The 20,179-nt window shown below is 56.0% G+C and overlaps 2 protein-coding genes across 3 annotated transcripts in view; one reads left to right on the top strand and one right to left on the bottom strand.

Annotated features, from left to right (window-relative positions):
• SLC15A3 (solute carrier family 15 member 3) overlaps positions 1 to 7,145 on the top strand; it is a 15,046-nt gene extending 7,901 nt beyond the window's left edge. Inside the window, exons 3-8 of the mRNA XM_018043203.1 lie at positions 125 to 272; positions 2,225 to 2,335; positions 3,077 to 3,245; positions 5,340 to 5,498; positions 6,294 to 6,449; positions 6,928 to 7,145. Of these exons, the coding sequence (XP_017898692.1) occupies positions 125 to 272; positions 2,225 to 2,335; positions 3,077 to 3,245; positions 5,340 to 5,498; positions 6,294 to 6,449; positions 6,928 to 7,082 (898 nt within the window). The 3' untranslated portion in view covers positions 7,083 to 7,145. The remainder of the gene's footprint in view (positions 1 to 124; positions 273 to 2,224; positions 2,336 to 3,076; positions 3,246 to 5,339; positions 5,499 to 6,293; positions 6,450 to 6,927) is intronic.
• On the bottom strand, positions 7,146 to 20,179 carry TMEM132A (transmembrane protein 132A). 2 transcript variants are annotated; one of them, XM_018043201.1, is made up of 11 exons: positions 19,918 to 20,179; positions 17,137 to 17,351; positions 16,711 to 16,929; positions 15,487 to 15,818; positions 13,591 to 13,740; positions 13,012 to 13,210; positions 12,785 to 12,928; positions 11,064 to 11,266; positions 9,460 to 9,736; positions 8,881 to 9,072; positions 7,146 to 8,453 (listed from the first exon to the last, which is right to left on the bottom strand). In XM_018043201.1, the coding sequence occupies exons 1-11, from the start codon at positions 20,015 to 20,017 to the stop codon at positions 7,380 to 7,382; spliced, it is 3,105 nt and encodes a 1,034-aa protein (XP_017898690.1). In that variant the 5' UTR covers positions 20,018 to 20,179; the 3' UTR covers positions 7,146 to 7,379. The 2 variants fall into 2 exon arrangements, with proteins under 2 accessions (XP_017898690.1, XP_017898691.1); XM_018043202.1 differs by having other exon boundaries at positions 13,012 to 13,207.

Genomic DNA, 20,179 nt, shown 5'->3' with positions numbered 1-20,179 from the left:
TGGCTGTGATAACTGGTGATAGGGGAAGGGGATTAAAGTAGGGGATGATGGTGGAGGTGGGAAGGTAGCCATGGTGGTGGTGACAGTAGCTGCCATTTAATCTGCTGCCCCTTTGGCCCCTTAGAGACCCTCCCAGTGCCCAGCTGCTGCCTGACCAGAGGTTGCCCCAGCCTGGCCCTTCCCCCAAAGAGGACATCGCCAACTTCCAGGTGCTGGTGAAGATCTTGCCCGTCATGGTGACTTTGGTGCCCTATTGGATGGTATACTTCCAGGTCAGCACCCCTGCCCTTTCACTCAGGAAGAAACAGCTCCCTAGGCCCCTTAGTAGTCTCATCTCTCACCATAGATGCTCTGGGCACATGGAATGAGTGTGGTGTGGTTCAGTCGCTAGGTCATGTCCAACTCTCATGACTCTATGGGCACAGGCCTCTCTGTCTGTGGAATTTTCCAGACAAGAATACTGGAGTGGGTTGCCATTTCCTTCTTCAGGGGATCTTCCCGACCCAGGGATCGAACCCCCGTCTCCTGCTTTGCGGGTAGATTCTTTACCATCTGAGCTACCAGCCCCTCCCCCCATCTCCCCTGTGGAATGGGGAAAGGGCTTACAAAGTGAACTGCTGCTGCTGCTGCTAAGTCGCTTCAGTCGTGTCCGACTCTGTGCAACCCCATAGACGGCAGCCCACCAGGCTCCCCTGTCCCTGGGATTCTCCAGGCAAGAACACTGGAGTGGGTCGCCATTTCCTTCTCCAATGCATGAAAGTGAAAAGGGAAAGTGAAGTCGCTCAGTCGTGTCCGACTCTTAGCGACTCCATGGTCTGCAGCCTACCAGGCTCCTCCGTCCATGGGATTTTCCAGGCAAGAGTACTGGAATGGGGTGCCATCGCCTACTCTGAACTGCAGGGAGAGAGCCTCACAAAGTGAACTGCTGGCTTGTAGCAGCCAGGTGGGCCCTGATGCAAAGCTGTCCCAATAATTAAATTCACTGAGTGCACAAGGAGCTCTGGAGACGGGTCTGAGGCCCAGTGACTGAATAAATCACCCCATCCCTCCCAGCCTCAGTTTCTCATGTTAGACTAGAGGCTCAGACAGCTCTGAAGCATTCTGATTCTCCAACTTGGCAATGAAGGCCCAGAGAAGGTGGGTCAGTTACCTGAGACCCTACAGCAAGTCTGAGCCAAGCTCAGCACCTCGAGTGCTTTGCAACAGAAGTTCCCAGCCCTGGCTCTGCCTCAGAATCCCCTGCAGAGTTTTTAAAAAATATACAGATCCCTAGGTCTCACCCCCAGATTTGTGAAAGAGAATTGCCCTGGGAGTCTCTAGTGTAATAAACTTCTCAGATAATGCTAACTCTCAGCGAGGTTTGAGAACCACTGCTTCCTCCTGCCCCGCAAAGTGTGTGAGTATGTGGAGGGTGGGCAGCTAACCCCAATCTCTAAGCCCCAGGCCCCAAAGTCATTGCCTCCCACATCTGCTCTCTAGGAATCTTGTTTCTAGATGCAGAAGATGGGGGTCATTCAGGGTCCGCCTGCTACTTGGGGATAGCACAGAGGCAGAAACTGTCTGTGATGGGACGTGTGTGTCCACGGTGAGCCCCAGTCACACCATTTGTTAGAACATTGACATCCTTCCATACCAGTCAGCAAACAGCTGCTGCCTTGGTCAACACAAGGGCCCTCCGCTGCCTCTTGGCCCTTCTGTGGGATTCTCTCAGATCCCCCTCCCTCACAGAGCAACTAATAGGGTAACACCTGGGATGGCAGAGCCCCCTGGAGTTTGCTTCTGCCACTGTGTCCAAGGACACTCTGGTGGATCAGTGGCTACGCATCCCCAGTTGTGTCAATCTGTGTGACTCAGCTTGGCTTCAGTGTCAGATAAGAGCTCCCCATGGGGCCAGCCATGTCATTATCTTACCCATGTCAACAAACATTTATCCACGAGTACTCTATGCTGGCCCTGGAGACATGAATATGAGCCAGACCAGCTGGGACCCCAGCTCTGGAGCAAAGCTGGGTACGTAGCCCTCAGGCCTGGGAGCAGAGTGACGGAAGCTCCCCAGGAGCGAGGAGGGTGATGTGGTCTCTTCTCCCTGAGACTAGGAAAGGGGACAGCTCCCTGGCCGCCCTGTGCTACTGCAGAGGAGTGCCTGACTTGGAGCTGGGAGTGTCCTGGGGTGGAGGTGAGGTGGCCAGCTCTGTTCCAGCCTCACTTCTATCTCTCTCGGCAGATGCAGTCCACGTACGTCCTGCAAGGTCTTCACCTCCAAATCCCGAATATCTTCCCCAACTGCCCTACCAACAGATCTGAGACTCTGAGAGCCCAGGGTAGTATCTACAAGGTGAGAGACACGTGCATTCAGCCCCAATCTCGGGCCGGGCTGGGGGATTAGTCTGAGAAAAGGAAGACTGAAGCGGCCTCCACACTCCCGTCCCCCAGTGGCAGAGCATCCCTGAATATAGGAAATGCACCTGGAGGTCCAGGCATCCTGCCCCAAAGCTCAGCTGTAGCTTGTATAAGACTTCAGGCCAGCTTCACTCCACTGCTGCTCTGAAGTGGGCCTCACTGCCCAGTTTGCGTCAGATCCTCCAGATACTCAGATCTCTGCCTTGCACCAGGACTTTGCAAATGAGTTCCTTGCCATCCCAGAGACTCTTAAAATCAAAGACTCTTCAGAACTGGCAGATAAATGACATATTAGGTGGGCAAAAAGTTCATTCAAGTTTTTCTGTAACACCTTATAGAATAACTCCGATGAACTTTTTGGCTAACTGAATATTTGCTACTAAACCTCACTCCTTGCCCATGGCAGACATCACTAATCAATCTCGACATTCTTTCATGCTGAACCCATGAATGTTCCAGGCAGCCACAGCTAACTGATAGAAGTTAAAGGAAGCTGTTTGCCATCCCTGATCTAATCCGTCCTCTAATTGCACAACCAAGGAGTGTGCATTCAGGGGAGGGGAATAGACTGACTCCGGGTCACGCAGGGACAGTCTGGATGGAGTCCAGGTCTGCCGACTCCAGTCCAGAGCTCCTTCTGCTCTGCTCACCTGCCCCTCTTGGTTTCTTCTTGCAGATTCCAGAAGCCTGGCTGCTCCTGGCCAATGTCATAGTGTTGCTGATCCTGGTGCCTGTAAAGGACCACCTGCTTGACCCTTTACTGCTGCGCTGCAAGCTGCTTCCCTCGGCTCTGCAGAAGATGGCGCTGGGGATGTTCTTTGGTTTCACCTCAGTCATTGTGGCAGGTGCAGTGTAGGGCCTGGGGGAGTGGGATGGCCTTTGTCTGGGGCTGGAGGGAGGCTGGTTCCCCCAGGGGCTGATGCTGGAGCTGTGGGTCTGGGCCAAGTACACCCTCCACCTGTGGGTGCCAGTCTTGGTTTCTGGAAGATGTGAGCTGAAAGAGACCCTCCTCCTTGAATCCAGCCTCCTCTCATTTTTGACAGATGAGGAAGCTCAGGTCAAGAGAGGAAAAAAGATTCTCCCCAATGGTATGTAAGCCCCCTGAAGGCAGGGAAATTTTTTTTTTTTATTCACTGCTATGAATAATGAGGGCTTCTCTGATGGCTCAGATGGCAAAGAATCTGCCTGCAATGTGGGAGACCCAGGTTTGATCCCTGGGTCAGGAAGATCCTCTGGAGAAGGGCATGGCAATCCACTCCAGTATTCTTGCCCAGAGAATCCCATGGACAGAGGAGCCTGGCAGGTTACAGTCCATGGGGTCGCAAAGACCCCATACTTTGTTGAGCGACTGAACAACATATATAATGAACATAGGTACTCAGTAAGTGTGTAGAACGTGTTTTCCAAAGACACACAGCTGTTCAGTGGTTGGGGGACTTTTTTCAAAAAGTATTTACCATTTATTCTCTTCCTTCTTCCATTTCAAAAGGATTTGAAGCTGCGAAGTTGCTTACAAGAAAGGGCTCTGATAAAAGAAGCTTTGCATGCTACCGTACTGACTTCAGCCCTTTCACTTTGTGACATAATGATCCTGAAGTTTCTTAGTGTCTCTGAACTTCATCTTTAAAAAGGAGAGAGTAATTCATTCAGACACTATGCAGGGCCTGGACTCTGCCCTCATGGAATGTGGTCTAACAGGAGTGTTGTGAGGATTAAACAAGATGAAGTTAGTAAATCACTTAGCACCATGCCTGGATCATAAGTAGGAGCCAGAGGAATGAAAGCTCAGTAAACAGAATTGTGTTTGTTTACTGAGGATGAAAGGATGAAAACCAAACTAGATTGTTTTTCAACTAGGTACTTTGGTAAATTTTGTCCTGTATCACCCTCACAAGAATCCTGGGATTTTTTCATTCTTGCGTGCGTGCTCAGTCGCTCAGTCATATCCGACTCTGTGACCCCATGGACTGTAGCGTGCCAGGCTCCTCTGTCTGTGGTATTCTCTAGACAAGAATACTGGAGTGGGTAGCCAATACCTTCTCCGGGGGATCTTCCCAACCCAGGGATCGAACCAGTTTCCTGCATTGCAGGTGGATTTATTGCCACTGAGCTTCTTGCATAAAAGTACTGGGTCTCAGAAAGGTTAAGTGATTGGCCCAAGGTCACACAGCTAACCAGTGGCAGGGCCTTGACTGGAACCCAAGTCACTTAATTACATAAATGGTTTTCATTCCATCAGAGCACAGCTGTCTCCTAAGCAATGAAGGGAGAGAAAATAAACTTGAAAGCCAGGTTAGAAATGCTACTGTAATACTTGATGCTGCCGCAGAGGAGTCATGTGATATCATGGCAATGGGCCAGCTTTGAAACCAGACACAATGAGGCACAAGCGCAGCCCCAGTTACTTGTCAGCCTTGTGACTTGGGTCTGATTGCTTGAAGTTCTTTCTCATTTACAAGAATGCATCCTAGGTGTCTCACCCATAACAGGCTCTCAATTAATAAGAGCTGTTACTGTTATTGAGTGCAAAACCTAGTTCTGAGCTTTCTAGCAGCCAAGGCAAAAAGGGAATAGCTGGAGGGCCAGTATTAATTTCCTTTCCTGATGCCTGGTCAATCACTAGCTACTTAGTGAATACCCACTACCTGCCAAGCTCTGTCATGGACAGAGCTGCCTAAAGGCTTCCCAGGTGGTGCTAATGGTGAAGAACCTGCCTGCCAGTGCAGAAGACATGAGACATGGGTTCGATCCCTGGGTTGGCAAGATTCCCTGAGGAAGGGCATGGCAACCCACTCCAGTATTCTTGCCTGGAGAATCCCATGGACAGAGGAGCCTGGAGGGCTGCAGTCCAGGGGTCGCAAAGAGTTGGACGTGACTGAAGAGACTAAGCACCAGCTGCCTACAGTGGATCTGACTGTATTCCTTCTCTCTGCCACCAGGAATCCTGGAGATGAAGCGTTTAGAATACATCAGTCACAACCAGACAGTGTCCCAGCAGATTGGGCAGGACACGTACTACGCAGCACCACTGTCCATCTGGTGGCAGACCCCTCAGTACCTGCTCATCGGGATCAGTGAGATTTTTGCCAGCATCGCAGGTACTCTGGACCCCTCCCCCGCTCTTGCACAAGTGATGGGCTCTGCCTGGTGGTGCCTTGAACTAAGAGGTTTCACGGGCTCAGCCTCTGGAGTTTGTCTTCGTGGAGGCAGGCAGGATCTTCTGAGCAGGGCTGCAGTCACCCAGTGGGGACTTGTCAGCACTAATTCCAGTGGGGATTAGAGGTGAATAAGACACTTCCCATACCAACTTCCCCCCAGTCCCCCTGGTGCCGTGTTCCCCACCCTCTGTGTCTTTGCACTTGCTGTCCCCTCTACCTCCCTATTTCACAGATTGGATATGAACTCCCATTTCCCCTTCAGTCTAAGGGGACTTAGACTTCCCCTTCCAGTCTAACTGCCATCTCCTCCGAGTCCCTCTCCAAGGCTCCTGGGCAGACGGGGGTCCTCTCTGCCGTTCCTTTGTTCATGTGGCCCAGGGCAGAGGGAACAGGGGCAGGGACAGGCTTTGGGAAGACTTCTGAGGTTGAATCAAAATGATGTGTTGATGATGTGAAAGCTGGGCAGAGAGGGTGGAGGAGAGAGAGGGTGAAGACTGGGCTGGCTCAGCGGTGCCATCACTGAGGTGGGAGACCCAGGAGGAAGGGGCAGAGGGGAGACAGCAGTGTGGGAGCAGCTAGGAGGACAGGTTCAGACAGGGAAGATGAGCCAGGCAGAGTCAAGGGGCCATCTGGGGGAGGCCAGGAGTGGGGTTTGGTGGGGGTGGGTTGGGGGCTGTGGCCCAGTTCTCTGCTCCTTCCCCAGCCCCTTGGGTAATCCTTCCTCCCTCTCTGCAGGCCTGGAGTTTGCATACTCAGAAGCCCCACGCTCCATGCAGGGTGCCTTGATGGGCATTTTCTTCTGCCTTTCCGGGGTGGGCTCGCTACTGGGCTCCAGCCTGGTGGCACTACTGTCACTGCCAAGGGGCTGGCTGTACTGCCCGGAGGATACTGGTGAGTCTGGGGGGCTCCCCGGGAATGGGACACTGTTGGAAGGAGGCTTAGAAAGGGGGTGTCAACTGCTAAGCGCTTTGACCCCAGGCAGAAGGAAATGGCACATTAGACTCAGGAAAACGGGGTTGGAGCCCAAACCTAGCCCACTGCCCACAGCATGGCCTCCCCTCCATGGGCCTCCATGACCCTAACTATCAAAAAGGAGTCTATGAACTCAGCAGACCTCCAAGGCGCCTTCCTGCTTCTGGAACCCTGCCAGTCTAGTTAAGGGTCACCTTTCTTGGTCTGTTTTAAGGCCCTAAAAGAACAGCCAGCTAACAGGACATTGTAGACACCACAGGAAACACCCAGGGCAGCCCAGTGCTAGAGGACCACCTGCCCAGTGTGTTCAGATCCCACCCATTGCCCACTGTGACTTCAGCTGCCAGCGCCTTGAAAGCCCCACCTTGACCCAAAAGCCAATCCCTCCTTTCTCCAGGGAACATCAACAAATGCCGAATGGATCTCTACTTCTTCCTGCTGGCCGGCATTCAGGCTGCCGCAGCCCTGCTGTTCATCATAATCGCTGATCGCTATGAGAGGGCAGCCAAGGGCCCAGCCCCACAAAGCTGTCCCAGGAGGGACAGTGGCTGAACAGGGCCCCCATCCCCCACCCTCGCCTCTCTTCCCCCAACACAGACAGTGGCAGTCCCCGGCTGGAGTTTCCTTCTCAGTTTATTCCGACGTTAGGTTATGAAATGGTTCTCATAAATAAGGGCCACGAGCCCTTCCTCATGACCACGGTCCATGACAAGGGGCAGGGTAGAGGGGGCCTGGGTGGGAGTCCCGGCGAGGGACTAGGCAGGGACTCAGATCAACAAGCACCAGAAGATGAACGGGAGGCTGCCTGGGCTGGAGGCCCACGGCGCCGGGCCAGGAAGGCTGGGAGGGTCAGGAGCTGCCCCGGATCCGCTCCATGTAGCTGCGCAGCTCCTCAGGGTCCTTCAGCCCCATGTCCTCACACACCCAGCGGATGTCCTCCTCTCCCGCCACCAGGATGGACTGCACGGCCGGAGCCCCTACTGGCTCCTCGGGCAGCTGGGCCGGGGGGGCTGGCGCAAACGTCACAAACTCCACGCGCTTCCTCCGCCCCCCGGCTTCCTTCCTGGCCAGGGTGCCCGAGGAGCTGGGGGTGCCCGAGGAGCTGGTGGTGCCCCCAGCAGGGGCCTGAGCCTGGGCCAGGGTCAGGGCCTCCCCTCCTCCCCCACTCTCACAGGGGCAGCCCCCCTCCCCCTTGGGTGGGCCAGGGGACTGCCGGTCCAGCTGGCGACTCAGTTCCTCCTGGTCAGTGCCCAGCCAGACCCAGTTGTGGGGCTGGGGGGAGGCAGGGTCAATGGCACCGTCGGGAGGCTCCTTGCGCTGGTAGCGCAGCACGAAGACCACGCCATTGACCAGGAAGATGAGGATGGCCAGACAGAAGATGCCCAGAAGGGCATACATGCCCAGCTCTAGGTCGGTGACCCGCTGAGGGGCGGGGACCATCTCCTCCTCTCCTTCCTCCTCCTCCTCCTCCCTAGCTTCTGCCTCCTCCTTCCCAGCTTCCTCCTCTGTCTGCTCGAACTTGCCCCTCACATCCCCACTGCCCCCCACACTGCCTGCTGCCCACCGTCCTCCACCCACGCTGGCCCCTGGGGCTGGCGATGAGCTCCGAGCTGGGCTGGATGGGAGGGCAGGGGCTGAGGTGGGAGCAGGGGGCAGCCCCAGCCAGGCAGTGCCGGAGGCCAGGGGCACACGGTGGCGGCCGCGGCGGCAGGGCTCCGGGGGGTGCAGAGCCACGTGCAGGGGCAGCCCCTCAGTGCCTGCCCCACTCACCACCACCCGGAGTTGGGCACCCTGCTCCTCAGCTGGCAGCACAGCACCAGGCTCCTCGGCCGAGACGGACAGTCCCAGGTCATGGTGGTCGTAGAGCTCGGCGGGGGCCAGGGTGTGGTCAGAGAAGGACAGCCACAGGGAGAGGGCCACCTCCTGCAGGGCACACAGACACGGGCAGAGACATGCGAGGGCACGCACGCACGCATGCACACAGAGACCACTCCCACGGACACAGGCCACACGGAGGAGGAGAAGAGACCAGAGAGAAAACAGACACAGGCAGAGAGGGACAAGACACAGGGAGAGAGGGGACATGCGTCAATCACCTGTTTGCTACTTGGCCCGGGGTTTGAGTCATCGGGAGAGTCCTCAGTTAGAGCCCTCTAATAACCTCCCACTGCCACACTCCTGCCAACCGCTGCTTGATCACCGCCAGCCGCAGAGTGCTCACTACCTTACAGGGAGTCCGTCCTCATCCTGAAAACCCTAAGGTGAAGGGTGGAGGTACCTCCCATCCCTCTGGTTATCAACCCTCAGCTGGAGATGTCGACCTCAACCCCCTGACCCCGCAGCGTGTCACCTGCTTTGGGGCGGGAAGGGCGGACTGCGCCCAGCACGTGGCTGTGACCTCCCCAGGGTGGGCAGTGCCCCGGCTTAGGGCCAGTGAGATGCCCATCACCGGCTGCACTCGCAGCTCCAACACCGAGACCTTGTCATCCGTCACGGCCAGTGCCTGCTCCCCGAGGATGGAGTCAGACAATGGGGAGCGCACCTGAGGGTGAGAGGGAGTTGGAAGTGGGGGAGAGTTATCATCCACAGACAGCCTCTCCCCTCTAAGAGCCCAGCACCCCTACGGAGGGATCTGGTTTATGAGCTAGGCAGCTTTCCCAATTTCTGCACCCCAACCACACACCCTATACATACCTGGACCACAATCCCACTCCTAAGGGACAGTTTCCTCCTCTCTCAAGACCTGGCCCACACACACCCGACCCCCACCCTTCGTACTTTGAGGACTTCACCCCCGTTTGACCCAATCCCCCGTCCCCCGGGCTCATACTTCCCCAGGTGCACTCTGGGCCTTTCTGACACTCTTCGCACCTGCCCATTAATATTCTGGGCGTCACCTCCATACACCCTTTTCGGGGCGTCTGCTCACCTCGATGGAGGTGACACCGGGCTCCCTGCCCACCAGGACCCGGCCTCCCTCCAGCGAGGCTACGCGCGGGTCTTGCACGCGAGCGTGCGGCGCCACGAGGTGGGACACGTCCAGCAGCCAGTCCGGGCCGAGCAGATGGGTGAGGCGGCGACCGCCGTCCAGCGGATGGGCCGCGAAGGGGACGAGGAAGCGCACGCCGGCACGCTGGTAGAGCAGGCGGCAGCCGCGGGCGCGCCGTTCCGCCTCCTCTACCCCCGCAGCCTCTGGCTCCTGCGCCCTGAGGGAAAGGGCAGCCCGGGGGTGGGGCGTCAGCGCGGGCCTCGCCCCCTCGCTGGCCGAGGGCCCCGCCCACGAGAGGCCCCGCCTCCAGGTTGGGGGGGGGCAGGTTATCCAAGCCCCGCCCACAGTCGCGCCTCAGTGGTCAGGTCCTTCCACCTGCTGACGCCGCGCTCCAGTCCCCTCTGGCTCCTAATTGGAACTCTTTGACTATGCGTGAGGCGAGGGAAACAGTGACAGACTTTATTTTGAGGGGTTCCAAAATCACCGCAGATGGTGACTGCAGCCATGAAATTAAAAGACGCTTACTCCTTGGAAGAAAAGTTATGACCAACCTAGACAGCATATTAAAAAGCAGAGATATTACTTTGCCAACAAAGGTCCATCTAGTCAAGGCTATGGCTTTTCCAGTAGTCATGTATGGATGTAAGAGTTGGACTATAAAGAAAGCTGAGCACCGAAGAACTGATGCTTTTGAACTGTGGTGTTGGAGAAGGCTCTTGAGAGTCCCTTGGACAGCAAGGAGATCCAACCAGTCCATCCTAAAGGAAATCAGTCCTGAATATTCATTGGAAGGACTGATGTTGAAGCTGAAACTCAATATTTTGGCCACCTGATGCGAAGAACTGACTCATTTGAAAAGACCCTGATGCTGGGAGGGATTGGGGGCAGGAGGAGAAGGGGACGACAGAGGGTGAGACGGTTGGATGGCATCACCAGCTCAATGGACATGAGTTTGAGTAAACTCCAGGAACTGGTGATGGACAGGGAGGCCCAGTGTGCTGCAGTCCATGGGACTGCAAAGAGTCGGACACGACTGAGCAACTGAACTGAACTGAGGCGAGGGACGCTCTGTTATTGGAGACCTACGAGTGCTCCATCTCTAGAGGACCTGGGAGGACAGATTCCTGAGGCCTGAGGCCCCCTCACCCTTGGGCTCTGGGGGGATTCCCTCAATACTTACTGAGCTAGGTGCTATCTTGAGGACACAGCAGGGAACGGAATAGACAAAGCCCTCACCTTCGAGGGAAGGAGTGCAGAGGGGGATTGTCAGATCACAAACAAGATTAACCTGACCACGCGGTATATTATAAGTGATATGTACTATTAAAGAGGCAGGGAAGGAGGAGAGGAGTGGAGGTCAGCAGTTATAAACGGCTGTCAGAGGCTGTGTGAAGGGCAGGCAGGGGCAGAAGGAACCGCAGACCACAGGGCAGTTTTTCACACTCCAATTCGGGTTTATGGCGGTATCCCACCCCGCTCCCCAGCACGCGCAGTCCCAGAGGGACTTTGCCAAGGTCAGCCAGCTTTCCCAGGGCTCCACTCACCCTTCCGCTGGGCCGGGTACCCTCCAGCCTCGGACCTGCTCGAGGGTGGTGTCAGTCACTTCGATGCGCAGGGGCAGCAGCGGGGCCCACACGGTCATCCGCAGGGAGGCCCGCAGCCGGCGCCACCAGAAATCCACCCGCACCCCCCGAGCGCCCCGGCTCTCCTTGCCAGACACAAACACAGCGTCACAGGCCTCGGACACCTGTGGAAGGGCAGAGGGCAGGGGGTGGGCTTAGCCACAGCGGACAGATGCAGACCAGAGAGTATTCCTGACTCCTGCCGGTAAGAAAGAGTAAGGCTGAAATTCATTCTGTATTCTACTAATAAGGTATGGCTTCCCTGAGATTTTCCCATGCAGCCAAGATCCATTGCCCAGGGAGGTACCGCCCTTCCCTGAGTTTACCTGGAGCTGTTGGGGAAACTGGCATTTTGCATACAACAAAATCTTTACCCCAATTGGTAAGGGTTTGAATGCACAAGTTTGGCTCCTCATTCATTAGTGCTGTGGTAGAGAAAGGCTGAGGGCAAGGCAGGCCTATCCACCCAAGGACTCTCAGGTAGGAACCATTTACATAATGCTACCTAGCACAGGTAGCAAAGGACACCTTCACTCAGGCAGCCAGGATTTAGGAAGTAAAGTCTCTGGGATTCCCCCACTTAGAACTTTGATTGGGGAACGTTGCCCTGCCTTTTTTTTTTTTTTTTTAACCTCACAGATTATTTCAAGGCTCCAATAATGATAGTTGTCATTATTTTATCATTCTACAACAGAGGATGAGATGGTTGGATGGCATCACTGATTCAATAGACATGAGTGAGCGAACTCTGGGAGATAGTGAAGGACAGGGAAGCCCAATGTGCTACAGCCCATGGGGTGGCAGAGAGTTGGACACGACTGAGCGACTGAACAACAACAACAAATGTAACAGCAGGAGCTGCTGGTGTTTCAGCCCCTGATTTGCTGAATACAGTCCTAGAGTGCCTTTTTTTTTTCTCTTTTGATGTGGACCATTTTAAAATTTTTATTGAATTTGTTATAATCCTGCTTCTGTTTTATATTTTGGTTTTTTGGCCAGGAGGCATGTGGGATCTTGGCTCCCTGACCAGGGATCAAACCCACACCCCCTGCATTGCAAAGAGAAGTCTTACCCACTAGGCTGCCCAGGAAGTCCCTCTTAAAGTGCTTTTAATTCTTACAACATCCTTAAAATATATTTTCATTTTAAAACTTAGGAAACGGAGGCTCAGAGAGGTTGAGACTTGCCCACAGTCACACAGCTAGTTGATAACAAAGATGGGTTTCAAACGAAAACTTTCCCACTGTAAAGTACATGCTCTTAACCCTCCCATGTCAGTTCATCTGCCAATGCAGTAATGAATGGGAAAATGCCTGAGTTGGGGGCTTTGGGGTGGTACAGCTCCCACTTGACTCTGGGGAGAGTTGGTGGGACCAAAGCTGTGGTTCCCCTCATGAGGTCACTGGTATCAAGAAGAAGCTGCCCTCTGGGACTCCCTTGGTGATCCAGTGGTTAACACTCCATGCTGCCAATGCAGGGGCCACAGGTTCAGTTCCTGGTCAGGGAACTAAGATCCAACATGCTGTGCAGCGTGGCCAAAAGATTGAAGTAAAGAAAAAGAAGCTGGTCTCTTGGGGACCTGAGTGGGGAAGGAGGGACGCTGCATGTGCATCAAGCAGGCACAGCCCCCACATGCCACTCACCTGCAGGACCTGTGTGTTGGCCGACTCACAGCCGATGTGCTCTGTCACCTCCACCAGAGCTCCGCCACTGTCCACGGTGACAAGGCGCACAGGGACACGCCGCGGCACTCCAGTCAATGGTGCTGTGTTCACGAGCTCCTCAGCCTGGGGGTGCAGGAGAGGCTCAGCCCCAAGCTCTCCACCTCTCATGCCCCCAGCCTGGCCAGGAAGAGCTGCGGACCCCTTACCTTGGCCAGTGGGACGAGGGCTCTTATGTCCCGCTCCGACACCAGGATCTCCCATACCATTTTGTCCTTCTCTGCTTCGGGGGCCTGGCCTGGGTACTCCAGCTGCCAGGTAACAGGGCGAGTGACCGCCACACCCCCACTAGTGCCATTCTCCACCAAAAAGTCCACCCACAGGAACTCGGACAGTTCAAGGGGGCTGCTGGCCAGAACAAAGAGAATCTGAGTGCTTGCTAGCAGTATTAACAGCCTGGAAAAATGGATACACGTAGTGGGAGTGGGAGGTGGGGTAGTGGCTGTGAGGACTGTGACTGGGTGGCCAGGACAGGTTGATGTCACCTGGAATAAGACTCACAGACACTGTACCTGGCATGTGCCAAAAGATGGATATATAGTAGCTGAGTGAAGAAAAGATATCTGTTTTGTGCTGCTTCCTTGAAGGAGGCTGCTCTTGTGCCTGACTACATGCGAATACAGGGGGCCGCATGGCAGCCTCCTCCCCTCCAGCCCCGTAAATCTGCCCACTTGCACTCTAGGACCATCCCTCCCCCACGCTACCCCTCATGGAAAGAAAGTACCCACCTGGACTTTGGCTCCACTGGCCCGACTCTATGGCAGGTGATGAGCGTGGTGTGGTGCTTGGAGCCCTTGAAGCGGTCCAGCTTGGCAGTCCAGTGGGTGGGCTGGGCCAGGCGGGCAGCCATCACGTGCAGCCCCTTCTTTACCTTGATCCTGGAGGAGGGGACATAGGTACAATTTGTCAGGGGTGGGGTGGTGTATGTTGAAGTGCGGGCTGGATTGGAGCAGGAAGATAAGGAGCTCTGGTCTGAATCTTCTCGTCACCACCCTCCAACCCAGGGGGACCCATCTCCATGCAGGTCCTGTCTGTCACACAGCTCTCCTCATTCATAGAGCACTTATGACTCCCCACGGCCCACAAGGTCAAGTCTTAACCTGGCATCTGAGGCCCTCCAGGGTTGGTCGGTCCAGTTTCTTCTTCAGTTGTGACATCTCTTCATTGCGCCCTTAGCTTCAGCTGCTCCCAAAGTACACATCCACCATGCCCCTTCCTGCCTCTCAGCCTTTGCTCAGGCTGTGCCTTCAGCCTAGTCTGCCCTTCCTTCCTTAATTCTTTTTTTAAAAAAATATTTATTCATTTATGCTGCACTGGATCTTAGCTGGGCTTCCCTGGTGGCTCAGATGGTAAAGAATCTGCCTGCAATGTGGGAGACCTGGATTCAGTCCCTAGGTTGGGAAGATCCCCTGGAGGAGGGCATGGCAACCCACTCCAGTATTCTTGCCTGGAGAATCCCCAAGGACAGAGGAGTCTGGCTGGCTATATAGTCCATGGGGTTGCAAACAGTCGGACAGGACTGAGTGACTAAGCACAGCACAGCGGGTTCTGGATTGTAGCATGCAGGATCTTCGATCTTCATTGCAGCATGTGGAATCTTTAGTTTCAGCCTGCGATCTCTTTTACTTGTGGCAGGAGAGATCTAGCTCCCTGACCAGGGATGGAACCCAGGCCCCCTACATTGGGAGCATGGAATCTTAGCCACTGGACCACCAGGGAAGTCCCTGCCCTTCCTCTTTTCACCTGCTCATTCTTCAAGCCTCCAGCAACACAGATACCATTTTCTTTAAAAAGCTTTCCTGGTGACAAGATGAATTTCCCCTGCCTCCACCCTCTAACCCCTGCCCCTGCAGAGCTGGGTATGGTATGATCTAGTCCATGTCCATGCAGCCCCCTTCCCTACCACTAGGGATCCCTCAGGGCTGGGGGGGAACCAGGCCTTGCTCTATCCTGAGATCCAGAGTGGAGACACAGGGGTTGGCATCTTTTAAGAGTCTGGGAAAGATCTAATGATGGTGCCAGTAAGCAGAAGAGAGCAGGAGACACAGGGGTGGGGCACACACAAGCAGTAACAGTGGGGTGGGGGAATGGCTGGAGCAGAGTGGGGAGGACTTCCTAAAGAAAGGGACATGAAAAGGAGGGCCTTTCTATGGGAAGGAACCAACTCTGTCCAAAGGCTAAGGACCATGGTGAGGGTGGCCAGCGGGAAAAGATGTAGATGAATGGGACTGGGGCAAATACCTCTCCTGGGGCATCCAAGCATTAACCACCCCCAGGCACTGCACATCCCAGTTTCTAAGTCCTCTTCCTGTTTCTCCTCCCTGGAGACACAATTATGGCAACCTTAGCCCAGAGCTGTAGCATGCAAATGTAGCACTCCTACAGGGAGTCTCGGAAAAGTGCTGGGGGGAGGGGAGCTTCCTACTTCCAATTACAAGTTCAAGGTCCTGTCCAATGGCAGGGTCCTGCCTGCTACCAGTGCCCAGCCTGGAGGGGGTTTGATGGACCCATGTTTCGCAGAGGTCAGGGATTCCATAAGGAACCCAAGAAGAGGGGGCACCTGCCCAGTTTTCCTGCAGAGGTTCCCTGCCTCTGACCCATCCCCAGGGACACAGGCAGCTCACCGCAGGGTCAGGACACCAGCTGTGAAGTTGTGCCGAAGCAGGAGGGTGGCGCTGAAGAGCTGGCCGGGCCGCACAGGCACGTCAGGCACCCGCAGAGTCACTGCCTCATCCAGGGGCACCTCTTGGTGCTGTGGGGGGTCCGCTGGGCGCAGCTCCACACTGCCCACTGGGAGGGCCTGCTCCCTGGGGTCTTCCTCCCCGCCGGGGCCACAGCCCCCAGGACCCTCAGCTGCTGGCTCCAGCGTGTAGGCCAGCTCTGCCCGGGTGGCCGAGCCCTGGGAGAACCAGTGTGAAGGGAACTCCAGCTCCACCACGCAGGCACCCAGGGATGGCTGCCAAGACACAACAGTCATGGTCAGAGTGGCTGGGGAGGGGAGCCCCAGCACCCATCCTCTGGTGGGAAACCCAGAGCTGGAGCGGTCCACGGACACAGGGCCAGCATGGGCCAGAGACGCAAGCAGGGGACACAGCCAGCTGGCGACACGACAGGCTAGGTCTTAGAACACGTCCCATTGGCCATGTTTCTACCTTTGGGAACATTCTTATTCCAAAGTGAACCAGCCTCAACACCTCCCCCTGATCATGCCCCAGGACTGCCCTGACTACAGCTCAGGCTTCTCAGAACCCACAGCCCACAGAACACCTCTCCTCAGTGGAATCCCGTGCTAGGCTGCCAAAGAGGGGAAAGTGCAACAATAGAAGCAATACCAGCAATAATATAAACACTCGCTGAGGGATTGCTCTCGCGCCAGGCATTGGGCCAAAAGCTATTCTTGCATCCACCTCATTTATTCTTTTCTTTTTTTTTAATTACTATTTCTGTTTTGTTTTGGCTGCACCACACTTCAGAGCATGTGGGATCCTAGTTCCCTGACCAAGAATCAGACCTGTGCCTCCCGCATTGGAAGGGCAGAGTCTTAACCACTGGACCACCAGGGAAGTCCTCATCTCATTTCTTTATTCCAGCTCCATATGAGGTAAGAATTTCTATTATCTCATTTTACTGATGAAGAAACTGAGCCTCAGAGAGATTAAGTGACTTGCCAAAAGTCATGTACAATGGACTGAACTTCTCAAGGGGCCCCAAATAACATGGAATCAGGTGGTCTGTGACCCCCAAAAGTGGTGGCCTCCCAGAAGTGGTGAGCCCTCTCTTTCCTTTTCTGGGATCACCCTCTGGCAGGGACAGCAGCAGGGCTAACCCAGGTTGGGGCCCCCACTCACCTGGAAGCGGCAGGCTCGGTGAGCAGTGCCTGCCGGGTGTGTGGCATGGAGCCGGGCACAGGGCAGGCTGCCAGGCCCTGGGGGCCAATCTTGCCCTCTGAGGTGGAAGAGGACACGGGCGTGGGGTTCTGCTGGAGTCACGGCCACTTCCACTGACACGGCCCTCACGTCCCATGGGACTGGCCGCTGGTGTGGCTCAGTGACCCGAGGAGGGACCACCTGGAGGGAGAACGGGGGTGCTCAACAAAACAGGGGGTGGGGGGAAGCGAAATCTCAGGCTAGTAAGAGAGAGCCTTGATGGGTCTACTTCTCCCCCTCTGGAAAAGGGGGAGCGTGGCTCGGGCTGCGGAAGGGCCCTGAGTCACACACAGCAGACCTCAGCTCTGAGTCCCGGTAGCCCAGGAGTCTCTGGTGGCGCCTCCTTACCTGCTGAGTGGCGAAGGGTGGGTAGGAGGCCCGGAGAAGTGGCTGGGCCCTGGGCCAGGGCTGCAGGAGCAGAAAGGTCTCAGATCGGGAGCCCAGAGAGGAGTTGGCAGGGGGGTAGCGGCCCACCTGCTGCACACGGAAGTGCTCAGGGGCATCCAGGAGTCCCAGGGCTGCCGGCAGGTAGACTGGGTCCAGGGGATCCTGGTCACAGTCCACTGAGGAGGGAGAAGGGGTAGAGGTGGTGGCAGCTTCAGAGCAGGCAGGGGCTGAACCCAGCTTTGTCCCAGGGCACAGCAGTCGTGGGCAGTGGAGGAAGAAAAGGGTTGTGAGTCCCATTCTCCCAGGATGTTGGAAGGGGGAGTCTCCCTATTTCACAGGTAACTGGGGCTGGGATTTGAATCTCCATCCAGGACTGACTGCCAGCTTCTGAGTCACTCCTGTCTTCCACAGACCCAGGCCTTCCTCCCACCAGCAGAACTTCTCAATGTCTCCTCTTCCCCGAATCGCTCCTGCCCTCTACCTACCTGCCCTCTGACACCAAGGCATTTGTGTGACACCAAGCCCTCCCCAGACAGGGTCCATGTGATAATAAAAGATGGTGACGAGGTGAGCTTTGTAGAATTAGAGACCCTTCCTCTGCCCCTGGGTCCTTGGCAAGACTTGGCTGGGCATCCACCCTTGCTGCCACTGTGTCATCACCATGGCAACCTCGCACTGGTTTCCCAAACTTGCGCCTTTCTACGCCATCCCAACCGGGTATTGGAGTACAAGCCCAGAATGGGGTAGGGGGCAGGAACCCTACAGAAGCCTGGGGAGAGAGTCAAAGTAGTCAACACTCAGAAGGGCAAAGGGCCCCTCAGAGCATATCTGGTTTGTATCAACTGACTACTAGCTAGCCCTAATAATAATTTTTTGAAAGTTAACTGTGTGCAAGTTACTATTTTAAATGCTGTGCATATGTGAACGCTTCCGTGTTCTGTAATAGCTCTGAGAACTAGGTTTATTACTATTAATGCCATTTTATGGTCGTAGAAAATGAAGTTGAGAGGTTCAGGGACTGGCCTGAGGTTCCATAGCTGGAGTGTGGTAGAGTTGGGAGTCAAAGAGCCCAGCCACCCACCATTACACACCCTGTCTCTCCACCCTCCTCTTTCCACCCTGGGCTGCTTTCCACTGTGCCCCTGCGGGCTTCACTCCCTAGACTGTAGGTCTCTTGTCCTCGCCTCCCTCCTCCTTCAGGGCCAAGAGTAAATGTTGCCTCCTTCTTTCGAAAGCCCTCCTTGATTGCTTGCCCTCTCACCCTGGCTGCCTCCTCTGATTTAGTTTTCCTGTCTGTTGACCAGGGGGCTTGTCACACTCTTCCCAGAATCCCCCATTCCTGGAGAGCCTGGGAACCTGACGTGAAAGTCCCTCAGTCCTGTCTGACTCTTTTCGGTCCCATGGACTATAGTCCATGGAATTCTTCAGGTCAAAATACTGGAGTGGGTAGCCTTTCCCTTCTCCAGGGGATCTTCCCAACCCAGGGATCAATCCAGGGCTCCCACACAGCAGGAGGATTCTTTACCAGCTGAGCCACAAGGGAAGCCCTCTGGGAGCCTGGAGACCTGCATTTACATCCTAACTCTGCCTTGAGAAGCTTGGGTCAGTATGCTCCTCACCTGTAGAAGGAGCATTTGGTGACAGGACAGCCAGGGGAGGGCTTTGTAAACCGGTGGCACACTGTCTGGAGGGGGAGTTGTTGCTGCTGCATAATAGATGTGACAAGCCTTTCCTCTTCTCTCTGTGTGAGGGGTTATTAGGGCTCCTGCTGGGTCCCCAGGGAGGGGAGCAGGTGGCTGAAAGGAGCCCTAGAGCCAGTTCACTCTCAGTTCCACTGCTGGGCTGGGGGACTGGATGGTTTCAACCTCCTTCAAGACCCTGTGGTGAGAAGCTTCACTCCCCCCTCCCCAAGTGTAACAGGTGAGTGACTGTGGCTCCCTGGGGTCAGACCCTGGCTTCTGGTCCTCTTGTCTACTCCACTGCCTGGATAATTACAACATGCTCTTGTGGCCTGACTCCCACGGACTCCCATCACTCAGAGTTCAGCTCCCTTGTGAGGGAGGGGGGCGGGGGCAGAAAATGTCTCACTATCCTCCTCCTCCCTGCCCCCACCCCCCGCCGGCTCTCTCTGGCATCATCCACCTAGCAGCCTCAGTCCACACCAGGGGCAGTCTGACTCCCACCCCCTGGGGTCCAGGGGAGACTCTGCGCCTCCTCCAGGGATCCCCATACTCAGGAAGGCACGGATGGGGCAACCCCTGGAGACTCCAAGGTCAGAGAGCTCCTTGGCACAGGGGGAAGGCAATGAGGATCTCTCAGGTCCTGCGCAGAGGGGAGGAGGCTAGGAGCCACAGGGCTACAGCTCTCTGGACGGCCAATTAGGGAGTTGGTGCGCGCGGGGCAGGGGGCAACCAGGTTAGACGTCCCGGCTAGAGGGAAAGCTCGCGGAAGGTGCGGGGACTCGGCAAGGGTGGGAGGATGACGCGCGAGAGCCCGGGGACCGTGCTGGTCCTGGACCAGGAAGGAATTGCCAGGTTATGCAAGTGAGAGAAGCAACAGAGGCCCGCGGCTGGGGGCCAGATCCCGGGGGTGAGACCTCTCCACCCTCAGGACACGCTGCCGGGCGACCCGGCTCGGGGCTTCTTCCCAGAACTCATAGACTCCCGGCTCCCGAGCATCCCTCGTCCCCGGCCTCAGTCTGGGCCCGGCTGCCCCTCGCCCCGCCCTGTCCCTCCCGCTGACCTCTCACGATGTCCAGGGCGAAGGCCACCAGGAGGCAGAGCCAGGGGCCGTAGGGCCCCCGGGGAGCCGCGGCCGCGCGCCCCGCCATCCAGGCGCACATCCTTCCCAAGGAAGGCGGGGACTAGGCGGGCGGCTCAGGTGGCCACGGTCCGCCCGGCATCTCCCGGCAGGGTGAATCCCCGGTGCTGCCTGCCCGTCCGCAGGTCCGCCCGCCCCGCGGCTGCAGTTCCCAGACAATGGAGCGGGAGCCGGAGCTGGAGCA

This window comes from Capra hircus, chromosome 29 (genome assembly GCF_001704415.2).
Source record: "Capra hircus breed San Clemente chromosome 29, ASM170441v1, whole genome shotgun sequence".
Taxonomy (NCBI): domain Eukaryota; kingdom Metazoa; phylum Chordata; class Mammalia; order Artiodactyla; family Bovidae; genus Capra; species Capra hircus.
This window is presented reverse-complemented; position numbering and strand designations above follow the sequence as displayed.

Bases quoted from the DNA above. Each gene is read 5' to 3' on its own strand.
- TMEM132A (XM_018043201.1), bottom strand. From the start codon at position 20,017: ATGTGCGCCTGGATGGCGGGGCGCGCGGCCGCGGCTCCCCGGGGGCCC. The intron at 12,929-13,011 runs GTAAGGGGTCCG...CTGCACCCCCAG, and splicing joins CCCTCGTCCCACTGGCCAAG to GCTGAGGAGCTCGTGAACAC. The intron at 8,454-8,880 runs GTGACACGCTGC...TGTGCCCTGCAG, and splicing joins CCCTTCCCGCCCCAAAGCAG to GAGGTGGCCCTCTCCCTGTG.